Genomic DNA, 17,238 nt, shown 5'->3' on the forward strand with positions numbered 1-17,238 from the left:
TAAGTGTTTGTTCTCTGAAGAAGAATCTAATATATTAATAAAGTTTAAGAACTGTTAGATCTGTAAAAAAAAAAAAAAAAAAACTTATATGTCAGAAATCATTCAATTAAACAATTATTTGTTGATACGATTGATATTGGAAAAAAAGTAGTAGGTTTCCCAACTTTTACTAGTAGATAAAACATAAACTTTAGAATCAGGTAAACTTTTATTCAAATGCCAATACTGTTATTGTGTATTATCTGTGTGGCCTTGGGCAAGCCAGTAACTTTTGAAATGCAATTTCCTTATTTGCAATACAGGAATTCCTACCTTCTATCATTATTGCAAGGATTAGAGATGAGTGCATGTATCTGTGTGTGTGTGTAGTACTCAATAAATAATAACTTTTAATTGTATTGCAGATTGTTTTATATTGAGTCATTAATTTTTTATTATTAAGGATAGTGGGGTTCAAAGTATATTCACTCCTATGTTCATTCCTATACTTTATCTCATTTAACTCTCACAACAATCCTATAAGATATTGCATATCCACTTTACTGGTGAAAAGCTGAATAATCCTACAATAGATCACCAGCTGGAAAGCTGGTGTCACACAGCTATACATGGAAACATCAGCTTCATGTTTAAAGTTGTCCAACTGTAAAGCCTATGTCCCTAACCGTTAGGCTATACTGCCTTTTGATATTCTATCTTCCAAGATAAAAGCTAAGCATATTTCTTGGAAATAAAGGCAGAAACATACCTAGCTAAGAATAATTATATCAAAAAAATTACTATTTACAAGATACACAAACTACATTTTGCTATATTTTTTACCATTTGTAGTTTAAATATGGAAAATTAATTTTTCTCTATGATATAAAGATATCAAAAAAGTCATGTCACAAAAATCAAATGGCATATCAGCCCAGCAGAAAAAAAATTCAAATTGTTAATGCCTTGCTGTTGGGCACACCTATGGCTCTTGGATTCGAATAAATTGCCCAAAGTCACCCCATGTTGTTACATCAACCTAAGTACTAGAGCCCCACTGTAACACAAAGGACAGGGTTAATGATTCATCCCTAATCCTAAAGGCTCCTTCTAGGATTAATTGACTTTCCCTGCAGCCTGCCAGCCCACCCTCTTGTAGATCCTGTCAAGAGGGTTTCTCTTCATTGCTTTGCCTCTTTCCACCTATCTATTTACTTTAAACACTATCTGATCTTTCCCCAACCTACACAATTCAGTAGGAATCAAATTCAGTAGACACTAGTCAGTTAAACTGATCAAACTTTGAAATAAAGTTGACTTGGTTAGAAGGAAGGGACCCAATTTTGCCTTTTTGAATCTGGCATTTTATTTCCTCTTTCCAGGCCACAATAATGTTAACATTAATTGCAATCAATTAAATAAGTATTAATTGGTAATCTGTCATGTATTGGCCAACAGAAAGAATATAAAAGTGAATGAGACAAAGTTTCTGTCCTCAAAATATGTATTATCTGTTTAGAGGAGGAGATAAGTTAATTTCACATTAAGATAGGTACCAACAAACTGCCATAGGGTGCAGAGAAGGAGCCTACAATAAATCAATGGACTAAGAAAAGATCTAAAGGAAGAAGTTCAAGAGACATTCTTTCAAATGGGTAAAATTTCAACACACATATAGGGGAAAAGACATTCTCCAGGGGAAGACAGCATAAACTTAAACAAAAGACTGACAGCTGGAGTGAATCAAAGGTTACTGGGATGATTGTTTGGTGAGTACATAGGCTACATGCTAGAAAGTGAGAAATAGGTGATATAGTAAAATGAACTTGGACTAAATCCTGATGGACCTTGAATGTCAAGTTGAGGAAAGTTTGTCATGAATAATACAAATTATGAGCCAGCAGAGGTTTTGAACATAGAAGAGATATGATTGGATCTAAACTTTAAAAGGTCAGTTTGGAAAAATTGCATGAATGGACAAGAAAGACAGAGCCAAGGCCAGGCTATGAAAGTAGCAATGAGGAGAGGCATATTCAAAAGAATTCAAAAAGTAGGACCTATTTTTTGGCAAGTGTCTAAAGCTGACTATCCAATAAAGCAATAAAGCCACTGGCCATATGTGGGTGTAAGCACAGGAAATGTGGCTAGTCTAAAGTGAGATGTGATGTAAGTGTAAAATATACACTAGATTTCAAAAACGTAGTACAGAAGGAAGAATGTAAAATATCCGATTAATGATTTTTATATTGATTCCATAGTGAGACAATAATGTTTTGAATAAATTGGATTACATAAAACATTAAAATTAACTTTGCTTTTTCCTTTTTACTTTTTAAATGTGGTTTCCAGAATTTTTTGAATTGAATATGTGGCCACATTATACTTTCATTTGTCAGTGTTGGATGTGATGTCAGGGCAGAAGGAGGCAGTGGACAAGCTAGAAAAAGAGCAGTAGAAGACAGAAGAGGGCCTGGATAATATTATGACAGAGAAGCTATAGAAGTAGTTTTCTGTATTTATTTATTTTAAGAGGGCATTATCAGTTGGTTCAAATGCTAGGCAGGAGCCAAGGAAGATGGGTGACAGTAAAAACCAGCCATTGGATTTTTGCCCAGGTAGAGAAACGGACTAGGTCAGAGGGATGTGATCAGTGGTAAGGGAAGCAACAATTCAAAGGGGGAAATACTAGAGCAATCATGAAGGTTGGAACTTTTTTTTTTCTCAGCATAAAGGAGATCTGGACATGCTTATAGGCAGAAGGAAAGGAGAAACTGAAAACACAGCACACAGAGAAAATAGCTGTTGAATAAGAAACTGTACCTGGGGGTTCTCCAGAGACTGCCACAACACAGAGGAAAATTTAAAGATAATGTGTGACAGCTTATTTTATGTTTATATTTACATTAAGAGATGACCAAACAGGTCATTTGTGCATGTCATTTGTCTTGAAGAGAAAAGAAGGAGATATCAAGAAATTATTTTCTGGGAAAGAAAACTAGAGGAAGAACCTAAAGCATGCTAAGGCACTTCCTTCCAACTCGAAGCTCTTTAACCCCTGGTTTGGGCCTTGCTGTTTGGGAGCCTTGTGGAATCTGCTTGGTTCACTATAGTTAGTCTCATACATTCCTCCTTCGTGACACTGGTGCCTTCAGTAATGACTTCAAGATTATGAAAATGTGTCTTTATAGCAGCATGATTTATAATCCTTTGGGTATATACCCAGTAATGGGATGGCTGGGTCATATGGTACTTCTCCTTTGTAGGGACATGGATGCAGCTGGAAACCATCATTCTCAGCAAACTATCGCAAGAACAGAAAACCAAACATCGTATGTTCTCACTCATAGGTGGGAACTGAACAATGAGATCACTTGGACTCGGGAAGGGGAACATCACACACTGGGGCCTATTATGGGGAGGGGTGTGGGGAGGGATTGCATTGGGAGTTATACCTGATGTAAATGAGGAGTTGATGGGTGCTGACGAGTTGATGGGTGCAGCACACCAACATGGCACAAGTATACATATGTAACAAACCTGCACGTTATGCACGTGTACCCTAGAACTTAAAGTATAATAATAATAATAAATAAATAAATAAAAATAATAATAAAATTTTATTTCATATTTGGAAAAAAATAAAATAAAATAAAATTAGAAATGAAATTTAAAAAATTATGAAAATGACTCATTTAAATTATTTCAGCTGAAATAATAATATATTATGATTTTCATATGTAAAATTTGCCTTTTAAACATTATTCTAAAATCTACTTTTTTTTTTTTTTTAGTTCTCAGTTGATAAAAGTCTGTTTCATCAGGAGAATACCTGGTTCTCTTTGTACTGACAAAGACAATACTTATTTTACATTTATGTCAATCTTCATGCACAAGAGCCGAATCTGACATATGTTCATTAGTATCTTACTTTGAATGGCCTCTTGTTCCAAGCCGCCTTGTTGTTAGGAGAGGAAACTTCTGGCGAATTGTCTAAAAAGAAAAACGATTACTTTAGGTTTTAGAAAGTATACGGTTCTAATGCAAGCCACTCATAGCCAATTACTTGGGGAAAGTAAATGTTGACCTCTGAATGAACTGTGAGTGAATACTTAGTCTGGAAAAAGTAATAACTTACACACATTGATAAGCAATACATCAGCAGAGGCAGGGAGGTACTTTTTTTATTGAAGTGCTCTACTGACCTTGTCTCGATTTCCAAGGCAGATGATACTAATATCTGCTTTTGCTTGATGGTACTACCAAAGCAATTATTACTTTATTTATGTATGGAGTGAGAAGATTTGGGTCTCTTCATATAATTCCATACAGAGATGTACCCAGAATTTAAAATCTATCCCCAACCCAAAAGGACATATAAAACTTTCTCTGCCTTACTGTATCTCCCTTGTAATGTTATAAAATTTTTGTTTTGTATGTTCCTTTCTCTAAATTTGCTAAAATTAGGATCTGATTAAAAATTGTTTAAAAGTCTTCTACAGAAAACCATTTTAACCTCAATATTTGAAGATCCATACATGAACTTTAGAGAGCTCCATGGCAAACTATGTATGTGTTAATTTATTGGAGTCTGGGTCTATAGTTTTACCAGGTTTTCAAGGTGCTTCATGACTGCCAAACAGTTAAGAATTATTCCCATAAGGTGGACTCACAAAATGGTAATGTTAATACAGATATTAGAAGTTGTCTTATCCAAACTCCTCGTTTAATAGAATGAGTAAACAGAATTTTAAAGAGATTAAGTGCTTTTCAGAAGGTCTCACAATAAATTAGTCCAGTCTAGGCTAGAACCTAGATTACCTCATTACAATGTATAATATCACACTCGCTCTGTAATAGATAGGTTAAAATAAACTATTATTTTTTTAAATGAGAAGCTGAACCATAGTATTCATTATTTTCTGGACAATGAGTCCCTCTACAGGTTAGAATCTGGATTTCAATTTGTAAAAGACAATATTTGAGACCCAAGCTTCCTAAAGTTTTTCTGGGATATCCTAGGTTCTCAAACACAGTATGACACGAATCTTAAAGAACAAGGCTTTCTTAAGAGATTGATATTAATTCTCAAAATGATGTCTCTCTCTCTCTCTCTCTCTCTCTCTCTCTCTCTCTCTCTCCATATATATATATATAAGCATAGTAATGTCAGTTATACAGATTCCCATCCTAACCATACTGGTTGGGTAGAAAGAAATATTTTTAAATGAGAGAATTCTAACCCATCCCATCATAAAATCTTGGGGCTCGGGATGTAAATATAGAAATGGAGAATTAGGAGAACTTTTAATACATTTTAAAACCTATTTAAAAACTCATATATTTGGACTAGCTAAATAAGGATAACCACTAACCACTAATTGCATTAGCAAGAGACTTGTCACTTCCATTTAATTTTGCTTCTTAACACAGGCCACTATACACTTTAATGCATCCCTCTTTGAAGGGAAATGCTGCTGCTTAAACGAAGCTTGACTTAAATTCACATTAGATCTTCTAATAGTTAGGGTTCTAATATTCAAAATCAAGTTATAAACATATAGCAATCCCAAACAGAGTCCTTAAGACAGTTTCTGCCTGCAAAACAAATGTCTCAATATTCTCTAAGAGAACTTGCACAGATGAATTTGTTTTCATGCTATCTGCCTGACATGACTTTAGTTGTAAGTCACTATAGCCAATATGTGTCGTTTACCTTTCCAAAGGTGGCCGCACAGGCTGGCTCTAATTTCTCTTTCCTACAGAAATCTAAGTAGTGTGCATAAAGAATGCACCGTGGTAAGCAAACTCCTTCACATACAATGTAATTCTCTTCAAGCCTAAGAAAAAGGAACAAAAATTAGGTCAAATATTTTATTTCTTTTTCCTTCAAATTTCTCATTGACTTATTACCCATTCTGAATATGGACTCTATACAAATGAGGTAATGAGTAGACATAAGTAGACTTCCTTTTATTCTGGATTTTTTTTAAATCAAATTATAAGGATTAATGTTAGAAGTACAAAAATCCCAGTGAAAAATCTGCTAGTACAGTTAAAATATCATGGCCAACATAAAACCATGCCTGGTCCACATCACAAATATTAGGTCTTCTATATAAACCTCATGGTTCATCATGATTTGCTCTGTGACATATAAATATGAATGGTGAAAGTGAAGATGATGGGTACTTTTAAAAACATTCTTAGTACTAAAGGGCTGCCAAGCTTCAGGCTGGCAAATGCTAACATTCTCTCACTTTCATTCAAAACCTAGTTCTGAGCCCTGAATAATTAGGGAAGGACAATGATGCATTTACTTGCAAAACACAGGAGAATCAACCATTTTACTTAAGTCTCAAATGACATTGATGTATTTCTATTCCTATACTTTTTACTACTGTGATCAGTACTATAATTATCTAAAACATCTTATACACTTAAAAGATAATGTAATTCTCTATGGATATCTCCAAACATAATATATACACCTTCAACTTTATATTATAAAAATAACTATATAACCTTTGAAAATTTGGAGTAATTCCATTTAATTTGCAACTAAGCATAACTTATATAAATGTAATAAATACATATTTGTGTTACAACTTTCTAAACAGCAATGTACAAATTAAACTTTTAGATTCCATTCCCAGTTTTCCTAACAGTTCAGTAGGTGATTTTGACTAAAATTTACTTATACCAATTTTATGTATAGTAAGATAATATTTATTATAATGCAGAAATGATGCAATATAGAGTCTGCAGATTAAAATTGGATGAACCCCTTCAAAGACTTGATTTAAAATATCCTAATGTATACAAGATAAAGGCTAAAGAAAGGATTCCCTGAACAGGTAAAATATCAGTCACCCATTTTTTTAATGAAGAACAAAAAAAAAAAACCCAAAACCTAAGATCTAGTGTTTCAAAATATGAAATCAATATATGTACATAAAATCAGATGACATACTAGTTGATAGAGAAAACTGGAATTAATCAGCCAGCTTTTTCACTTTGATTTTCAGTTCCAGTTTTTAACAGCCCTGAAATAATCTATAACCTTAAAAAAATTCTCAAAATATGAGTAACTCACTTTTTAAAAATGTATAATATTCATTTTTAGAACAGAATGTGAAAAATTCAAACAAAAATGATGTGTGATAATTTCAAAACTTTGAAAACTTTTATGAGAAATGTTTACCTATTTAAAAATTATATTTTAATTACATGTACACAATGTTCACATTTCATCTTGCTATTTTGAGATTGTTGTAGTAGGCATTGTCCTTGTCTTCAAAATATTGAATCGTCCTAGACATAAGTATGATGTTCATCTGGGGTACAACTTTTTCTTTGATCTTAACTTATACATATTTATGTATACATTTATTCATAAAAGAAACATGTATATTTCCACACACTCAATTTAAATGGAAAAAATGAGAGTTATCATTCAAAACAGCTCAATAATATATCTGAAACCAAAATGCTTTTGCCCCAGTTATCCTGCTGCAAATAGCTGTATCCTAAATATCCCTGATATTTAACTCAATTACTTAACAGCTCTAGTATATTCATAACTAGTAAACACGACGTCAACTTCAATAGTTAAACTCCAACTTTAGATGAATACTTGGCTTATATTTCAAATATTTGAAAGGGTTCAAGCATATAATCACAAAAAAAACTACTATATGTAAATTGTAATTTAATCTTTAAATAATAAAAATAAAATTTACTAGTTCTTTATATTCTATTTTTCTAAGGCTCCTTAGGTCATACTCCATATAAAATTAGGTTATGTAACTAATCAGTAAATATGTAATCCTTTTTATTAGTTTGTTTTTTACATGGAATTTGTGAGGAAATGTATGCTCCTATTTCTTCCTACTATGTAGGGAAGTTTAATATAATGTTTTTACTTTAGAGCCCTCTTTCTTTTAGATAGATATTACAAAATGTTCACTCTATGTGGAAATCCTACTGATAAATTCTTGGTTTTAAAATATTTTCCACAAAACCAATTTGTAATATTTTATTATAATAAATTATATATGACAGATGCTATAAAAATAGTTGAACATCTATTTAAATTAGTAGTGATATCTTAAGCGATTTTTCTATGTCTTCTACTTCAAACAGATTTCATCTTATAGAGTATACACTATTTTTAATTTGCCCTCTTATGAATAAAGGCAGTGTCAAGATCCTTCCTCGTTTTAAGTTGTTTTTAAGAATCATATTTTATAAACTCAAAAATTATCAAATAACACACGTGTAAGGACTGAACTGATTGCATTTAAGCCAATAAATCATAAAAAACGTTCATTAATGCTTACATTTGAAGAAAATATGGTTTTAGTCAATAAGGAACAACGTAATGTGGTTTTTATTTGTAATGCAAATCCTTCATCAGTACTCGTATAAGTCTCTATACTAAAAATTCAGTGAAAAAAAAAATCTGGGTTAAATTCTAATTGGTTTTTTAAACTTTCCCAAAAAGTTTGAGGAAGAAGTAAATTGTGAAAAACAAAGATCCTGAAGACGCTAGCTGTTCAAACGTCAACAGGTGCTTCAGTGTACCCTGCGGGCGAGTCTCACCACTGCAGCGTGAGCTGTGTCTGCTTCTTTTTATCCTTCACAATCTGCGTGATGGTTTTCTTCTGAGACAGGTATTGATCGGCTGCTTTGGTTTTGCTGTCGTGGTTGTCGGCATCCTCTTCTTCAGAGGAAAAGTTACCATTGTTTAAGTGCATTTCTGATTGCCAGTTGAAGGGATGATAAAGAAAAACAGAATATAAAATCAACTAAGTAGCCTCTAAGTGTACCTTAACTTCAAAGCAGTAGCCTACTGGGTTGGTGGCGGAGGGGAGGAAAGGGGAGTTATGCAAAATCTCTTACAGTTGACAGTCTCTACTTGACATTTTACTGAGGAAATACAAAGATTTGGACAGAACATTCTACCTCTGCCTTATGTTGGGGATGCGTTATTATTATTGGGTGCCCTTCTTAGAATACGTTCTCGTCCCCTTCCCAGCTCCGGATGCGGCAGAGCACTCACCTGATTTCACTGTCCCCGGCAGCTCCGGGTCTTCGCCTTTCTCCCCGCCGCCCTGCTCGCCCCCGGGTTGCGCTTCGACCGCCAGGTACACTCTTTCTTCCGGATAGACTAGCAAGCCCTTGCCCAGGAGCTGCACACAGCAGTCTTCCTGGATCCCCGGGGACAGTTGGGGTGCAGGCTGCGCCTGCAGGAAGGTGTCTTCCAGCTCCGGGACCTTGGCCATCCTCCTGGCCGCCCGACACCTCCGCGCGCGCCGCTCGGCGGGTTCCCCAGCGGTGCCCCAGCCCGGGGCGGGGCGGGGCGGGGCTGGGACCGAGGGCCTCAGGGGCGGGGAAGGAGGCCGCAAGCTCCGGAGTGCCCTGGCTCAGCGGAGAGGGGACGCCGCGCACAGGTACAGCCTAGACCGCTCGGGGGCCGCGGTGGGCCGCGGTGGGACTGCGTTTCTCCACCTGTCTGCGGTCCGGGCAGATGCTCCCTCCGAACTCACTTTTTCACCTGCGCCGGTCACGCCCTGGACGCCCACAGCTTCCCCCTCCCTCCCGGTCTCTCAACCTGGGCTGGTCGGAGGACCGTTTTCACACTCAGAGCTCGCAGACAGATCCTGGGAAGGCTCACTCTCTTCTGCAGGGAAAGTCCAGCAGTAACTGGGCCCATCCCTACTTTCAAGGTACACTATTGGGGCACCCGGCCGCGCGGCCTGGACTCTGCACCCCCGAAACAGGGAAAAAGTATTCCGGAGTACCGCTCAGTCTTTGCACAGCAGGAGCCGGGCTTTTTATTCCGGAAACCTTCCGAGGGATTGGTGAGGGCTCTTCTCAGCGTTTGAGGACAGATCCCATCTCATCACGCACCCTCTGCTTGAGGACGCACAGTGGCCCGCACTCCTGGGTCTCCCAGCCCTGGAGGATCTGGCCTCAACCCCGAGGAAAGATTCTTTCTCTCCCGTTTACCTTTATTTTGTAATTTAAACGCGTCCCTGACGATTACTCATCTCATATCTAGCAGTAGGGCAACAGAAGTTTGTTTAAGTGAAAAATGAAATTGCGACAATCTTCCAACCCAAAATGGCAATCTCATGGGGGCAAATTATAATCTGTGCTCTCTTTAGGTGGGAGCGGTCAGTGCAGACTTGGGGTTGGTGTTACCTGACTGCCAGATCATCTTCCTTTCCTTCCACCCTCTGTTCTTTTGACAAATACGCCTGGAGTCTTTATATGCCCAGTGCTCTCCGAGAAAAGCAAGGATTCTGCTTTGACTCACATTGCTTCATCACAACCTACAGCCTGTCGTCCTCTCTTGCAGCACTAGAGACAGAAATCAACCTTCGACTTTGACAATATTAAACTACATTACATTGAAATTTAACATAGAACAAACAAAATGGGATCCAAGGTGGTGGGTGACTGAAGGGTGAGTTATGGGAAGGAGCGATGCACTCTAAGTAATACAGCAAAAGCAGCTAAGCTTATGAGTGGATTTGAATCTCCCCCATTTTTAGTACCACTTGTTGGGAAAGGCAGCAACTCTTTGTCAAAGGTTTTCACCTTACCTGGTACCTCCAGCAGCTAGATCCAGGATGGGGCTACTCACCCCTCCACGCTCCTAAAACTCCTAAAGAGGATATACCCCTCCACTGCCTCAGGGCAACTTTGCCAGTTTTCTCTACCCAGTCCTCTGAAAGCCTCAGAGCCTGCTCAGGCCAGAGGGCTTAACTGTACAGTACTAAAGTTTAGAATATTGCCTCTTTACAGAGATACCCTCAGATTCATTCTGTAAAGGGAGTCCTAGTGATTAACTGTGTCTACTTATATGAAATGATAAGAAGAAAAATGTTCAGGAAAATTACTGGAATTTTTTTTTTAAATACTGACCACATGATAACGTGTTTGTGTGTGTGTGTGTGCAAGTCACACAGACACTACGTGAAAATCTGGCAATTATCCAATTGAACAGATCAATGGAAACAAAAACCACGATCACTTAAGGCCGTAAGTAAACTTTTTGCCTTAATTTTAAGTAAATCTGTTTGCCTAACAAAATGATGTGAAAGTTATTTGTGCTTCTATTCAAAAATAGGAAGTCTAAATAGGCCTATAGCAAGTAAATAAATTTAATCAGTAATCAAAAAACTTCCAACATAAAAAAAGCCCAGGATGAGATAGCTTCATGAGTGATTTATACCAAATGTTTTGTTTTGTTTTTGTTTTTTTTTGTTTTTTGTTTTTTGGTTTTTTTGAGATGGAGTCTCGCTCTGTCGCCCAGGCTGGAGTGCAGTGACCGGATTTCAGCTCACTGCAAGCTCCGCCTCCCGGGTTTACGCCATTCTCCTGCCTCAGCCTCCCGAGTAGCTGGGACTAGTAGAGACGGGATTTCACCGCGTTAGCCAGGATGGTCTTGATCTCCTGACCTCGTGATCCACCCGTCTCGGCCTCCCAAAGTGCTGGGATTACAGGCTTGAGCCACCGCGCCCGGCTATACCAAATGTTTAAAGAAGAATCAATGCCATCCTTCTCAAATGTATGGTATGTGGTGAAAGCAGAGGATGGGGAAAAGCTGTCAATATCCTAATTTGCTGTTTGTAATTATTATAACAAATCTGAGCTCATGAGACTACTGTTTTAGAAAAGCATTAGTGGTAAACACCTCATAAAGTCCTAGGCAAGAAAATAGATAAAAATGGAGAATGATCTTTTAAAATAGTGATTTGTAAGATTTTTATGTTTTATATACTCTTTAAAAAATTTTTGTATGCTATCAACTGTCTCCCAGGGGAAAAACTGCCCGTGAATACAATAATGAACAAAATTCTGCTTACAGTTTGACAGAATGTAAGTAAAAAATACCTGAAAAAGTTTATTCTGTTTTAAGGGGAAAAAACACACATGATGTCTGAAAGAGAAGATTCTTTGAAGTTCCCAAATTACAGTGTCTTCATGACTGGAGGCACAAGAGTAAAGGGAAAAGGAAAAGGAATTTGGAGGCAGGTACATTTGCACTCATTCTCTTTGTGCTTCTGGACATTTGACCTTTCTGTGCCTATTTCCTTCTCTCAAAATTGGAAAAAATAGTACATATCTATAGTAGATTCTGTGGGTGTTCTGCTCAGATCCCCTTGGATTTCTTCCACATTTTCTGGGCACTCCTCACCCTGTTTTTGCCTCCTTTGGTTTCCAATACTAGCACCAAGACCAACACCTGAGAGCTCCTGGGACTTTTCTTTGGAGGGACTGCCCTTAGCTACCAGACCACCATTGCCCATAGGCAGAGACAGCCTAGGTGCCCCTGGGGAGCACTTAGCCAATGACTGATGGTTAGGAACCTGGACCTCATGTTGGATAAATCTGAGGTGCAACTTACAACCCAGAGCTCCTCTATGGGATTGGGCTGAAACCATCTCCCACTAGACCATTCCTAAAATCCCATCCATGTTTGGCTTCTTCCCCTCCTCTGTCCTGCTACCCCTACTCCCTTTCCTGTTTCTCCTGGCAACACTTTCTTTAAATTGCTTTTGTAGAAAAATGCTTGACTCAGGTCCTGCTGACATAAGACATCACATTATAGAGTTGATATAAGCATCAAATGAAACATTATAAATAAGAAACTAGTACAATGCCTGAAACAGAGTAAGCCTTCAATAAAACGTATCTAATCTTTTTATTCTGAAACTTTAGATCTTTTTTAGCTCACATAAGCAATGAAAAAAATTTTTGGTCTTTCATTGCAGAAGAATTTTGAGGAACATCCTTCTCCTTGCCTAGGTTATTTCTGGGCATAGTATTATCTGGAGTAATCATATACTATGAAATTTTCTTCTGTGAAAGTTCATGTCTCTCCTAATTTGTTTTTCTGTTCACCAAAATTATTTTATAAATACAGCAAGTACTTTGCTTTCTGTTAATGACTTTCATTTTGTTTCTTTCAAATAAAAGTAAAATGAGGTTATGAACCTAACAACAGAGCCCCAAAATACATGAAGCAACAAATACTGTTTTTTGGCAGAAGTACTAACACCATTCAATGGAAAAGGATATATAGCCTTTTCAGTTAGATAACCACATCTAAAATAATAAGTTTGGAACCCTACTTCACACTATATGCAAAAATAAAAATGGTTCAAAGACCTAAGTACAAGAGCTAAAACTGTACAACTCTTGGAATAAAACCTTGGTGTAAGTCTTCCTCACCTGGGATAAGGCAGAGGTTTATTGAATGTGGTACAAAAAGTATAAGCAATAAAAAACATAGATAAACTGAACTCCACCAAAATGCGAACATCAAAAACACTATCAAGAAAATGAAAAGACAACACACAGTGGAAAACTATTTGAAAATCATCTATCAGAATATATGAATAACTCTTACGACTCAACAATCAAAAGACAATAGCCCAATTTAAAGACATGTAAAAGATTTAAATAGACATTTCTCCAGATAAGATATATAAATGGCTAATAAGCACACAAAATGCTCAATATCATTTTCATTAGGAAAATGCAAATCAGAACCACAATAAGATATCACTTCACACCCACTCTAATTTTTTTAAATGATAGTGAGGTTGTGGAGAAATTGGGACCTTCATACATTGCTGGTAGGAATGTAAAATGATGCCACCACTGTGGAAAATAGTTTCGCAGTTCCTCAAAAAGTTAAACATGTGATCCAGTAACTCTGTTCCTAGGTAGATACTCAAGAGAATTGAAACATAAGCTCATACACAAAGCTTGTGTAAAACTGTTTATAGCAACATTATGCATAAAAGTTAAAAAGTTAACACAGGCTGAGCGCGGTGGCTCACGCCTGTAATCCCAGCACTTTGGGAGGCCGAGACGGGCGGATCATGAGGTCAGGAGATCGAGACCATCCTGGCTAACATGGTGAAACCCCGTCTCTACTAAAAATACAAAACACTAGCCGGGCGAGGTGGCGGGCGCCTGTGGTCCCAGCTACTCGGGAGGCTGAGGCAGGAGAATGGCGTGAACCTGGGAGGCGGAGCTTGCAGTGAGCTGAAATCCGGCCACTGCACTCCAGCCTGGGTGACAGAGCCAGACTCCGTCTCAAAAAAAAAAAAAAAAAAAAAAAGTTAACACAACCCAAATGTTCATCACCTGTTATATACATAAACACAATGTGGTATGTCCATATAAGGGAATATTATGCAGTCATTAAAAAACAGTGAATCAGAGGCTGGTGGATTGCTTGAGCTCAGGAGTTTGAGACCAGCCTGGGCAACATGTCAAAACCCCATCTCTACTGAAACATACAAAAATTAGCCGGGCATGGTGGTGCATGCCTGTAATCCCAGCTACTCAGGTGGCTGAGCTGAGATCACAGCCATTGCACTCTAGCCTGGGCAACAGAGCAAGACCTTGTCTCAAAAAAAATAAAACGAAACAAAACAGTGAAGCAATGATACATGCTTCAATATGTATGAACCTTAAAAACATCATGTCAAGTGAAATAAGCTAGATATAAAAGGCTACATACTGTATAATCCATTTACATGTAATGTCCAGAATAAGCAAATCCATAGAGACAGAATAGATTAATGGGTTTGCCAGGGGTTAGAAGTAGTGGAAATGAGGTGTGACTCCCTAATGTGTATGAGGTTTCTTTTTTGGATGACAAAAATGTTCTGGATAGTGATGATGATTGAACAATATTATGACTATACTAAAAGCCACTGAATTGTACTCTTCAAGATGGTTATAATGATGACTTCTGTGTGAATTTTGTCTCAATAAAGTAATTTTTTTAAAATAAGAAAGGTCAGACTTTTTTTTTGCGACAGAGTCTTGCTCTGCTGCCCAAGCTGGAGTGTAGTGGTGACATCTCGGCTCACTGAAACCTCTGCTTCCTGGGTTCAAGCGATTCTCCTGCTTCAGCCTCCCAAGTAGCTGGGACTACAGGCACACACCACTGCACCCAGCTAATTTAGTATTTTTAGTTGAGACGGGGTTTCATCCTTTTGGCCAGGCTGGTTTTGACCTCCCGACCTCAAGTGATCCACCCCCCTCGGCCTCCCAAAGTACTAGGATTACAGTCATGAATCACTGCACCCAGCCAGATTATTTTTAAAAATTAAGAATCTGCTATGTTCTTACCAGGTAAGAATTACTACTTAGTCCAAGACTTTGCTGTGGAAGAAATTTATAAAATTTGGACAAATTTCCCTGGCTTGTTCTTAAAATATGAACTATCAGTTTTGCTGTTATCCTATAAACATCAACAGATTAGGTCTACATTCCTTCCTCAAGTCTAATTTCTTCCTCCTGCAATCTTGGTTGTGCCATATGTTTTTCCTTATTGCATGTAGAATAATAGAGAAGTAATGGGGGAAATGGAAAATGAAGAAGAGAGGTGAAGAAAAGGAAGGATCAATAAAAGGCTGAGAGGATTGAGGGAGTCAATTTAAAAAGAGAGAAAGATAAATAAAATATATTCAGTTGGTTATGATTTAGGATACCAAGTTGATGGGTCGAGTTTCTGTGTTGGCAGAACCATTCATTTTTCCATAACTGCATATGAATGTAAAAAATAAATTAATTTGGGGGAAATCCAGGAAATGAATTCCTGTTGGTCAGGGATCAGGGTCAGGAAGGTAGCATGTAGTTGGAAATGGGAAGAGTGACAGAAACGAAGAATCAGTATTTCGTGGTGACAAATGGGAAGGTCTTTCATGGAAAGAAAAAGTTATTCTAATCATAAAATATGTTAAAGCTTGGAAAATATATGTTTATTATAATGTTACTGTTAAAATGTAGAGAAAATACATCTAAAATATTTCAATATTCACTCCTTTAAATGAATGTAAAATTACTATTTTTTTATTGAAAGTTATTTTGTTAAGCCTTAAATTCCAGTGTCTTCAATAATCTTTGTTATTATATAACTTTCATTGCTTTCCATTTCCAATAAAAGATAGTCTAATGCTCTTTTTTAGATTAATGTAAGACTACTTGTTTGTTTGCAATAGTGAAGAAAGAAAATAGATTATATTAGTCAGTGTACAAAAGTAAATAATTTATTGCTGTATGTGTATTCAAGAACTGCTCCTTACATACTGTTGTAATAAGCACACATAGTAAATGGCAAAAATATAAGTTGCAAGTCAAATTTAATATTAAATGTATGTGTTAAATAGCAGCTGGCACATAGTGGATACCTATTAAATATTTGTTACAAAAGTGAATGGAAACTGGTGGCACCCTTCATCCTTACATTCATCAACCAAAAATAATATATCATGACCTGGTGATTCAAATATAAATAAGACATTTTATTTCATTTTCAATACTCAGTCTAATGGAGGAGGTTGATATTTTAGAATACACAATGTTAAGTACAACATGATGGCGTGTACAAAGTCCTCTGGGAACACAGAAACAAGAGTACATGAAGGGCAGGCAGAAGACTTCACAGAAAATGTCACATTTAATCAGCCTTGAAGGATTTGTTTGCATTCACAGGTGGAACTGTGGGGAAAATACATTCCGCACAAAGGGAATAGAATGTACAGAGGCACAGTGGCAAGAAAAAGTACAGCTGGTTGGAGGAGTTAGTATTTGGGTCCAGCTGGAGAAGAGGATCATCATGAGACATGAAAGACCATGAGTTAAGGTCAGATCTTGAGAGGGCTTGATCAAGCTAAGAAATGTGTACAACTTTATCATAACTGACAATAACAAATCATTGAGGAGTTTAGGAAGAAAAATATCATAAAAAGTAAATGGATTGTGGGGGAGGAAAGTTAGGAAGACCAAATGATAAAATGAAGACTTGGATTAGGCTATGACAGTGAAGATAGAAAAGAAAGGAGTGATTCAAGAACATTTTGAGGATATACACAGGGTGATTGTGGTAGATTGTTATAATATTGGCCCCTAATGATTCATGCATCTTCTATCCATGCTTTTGGGTAATACCCTCCTATCTTGCCTCTGAACTTAGCTATTAGCAACCATACAAGCAGAGGCTTGGAAAGAACTCATGCATTGAGGTTTCACCTCTGTTGCTGATTCTGGATACCCTGAGACCATTACCAGGAGGCTAAGACCAGGCTAGCTTGCTGTAGACATGTTAAGCCCATTACTTCAGCTGATATCCAGTTGGTCTGGCTAGCTATTAAATACTGCTAGCCAGAAAGACCCCACTGCCAGACATGTACGTGATGTAAACAAAGCCATTTTAAATAACCA

General features: G+C 37.1%; 1 protein-coding gene across 1 annotated transcript in view; it reads right to left on the reverse strand.

Annotated features, from left to right (window-relative positions):
* The window catches only part of RFX6 (regulatory factor X6), a 56,348-nt gene extending 47,082 nt beyond the window's left edge, over window positions 1-9,266 (reverse strand). Inside the window, exons 1-4 of the mRNA XM_017958386.3 lie at window positions 9,041-9,266; window positions 8,581-8,737; window positions 5,693-5,816; window positions 3,908-3,969 (exon numbers count right to left, since the gene is read on the reverse strand). Of these exons, the coding sequence (XP_017813875.3) occupies window positions 3,908-3,969; window positions 5,693-5,816; window positions 8,581-8,737; window positions 9,041-9,263 (566 nt within the window). The 5' untranslated portion in view covers window positions 9,264-9,266. The remainder of the gene's footprint in view (window positions 1-3,907; window positions 3,970-5,692; window positions 5,817-8,580; window positions 8,738-9,040) is intronic.
* Window positions 9,267-17,238: the final 7,972 nt, after the last annotated feature.

This window comes from Papio anubis, chromosome 6 (genome assembly GCF_008728515.1).
Source record: "Papio anubis isolate 15944 chromosome 6, Panubis1.0, whole genome shotgun sequence".
Taxonomy (NCBI): Eukaryota; Metazoa; Chordata; class Mammalia; order Primates; family Cercopithecidae; genus Papio; species Papio anubis.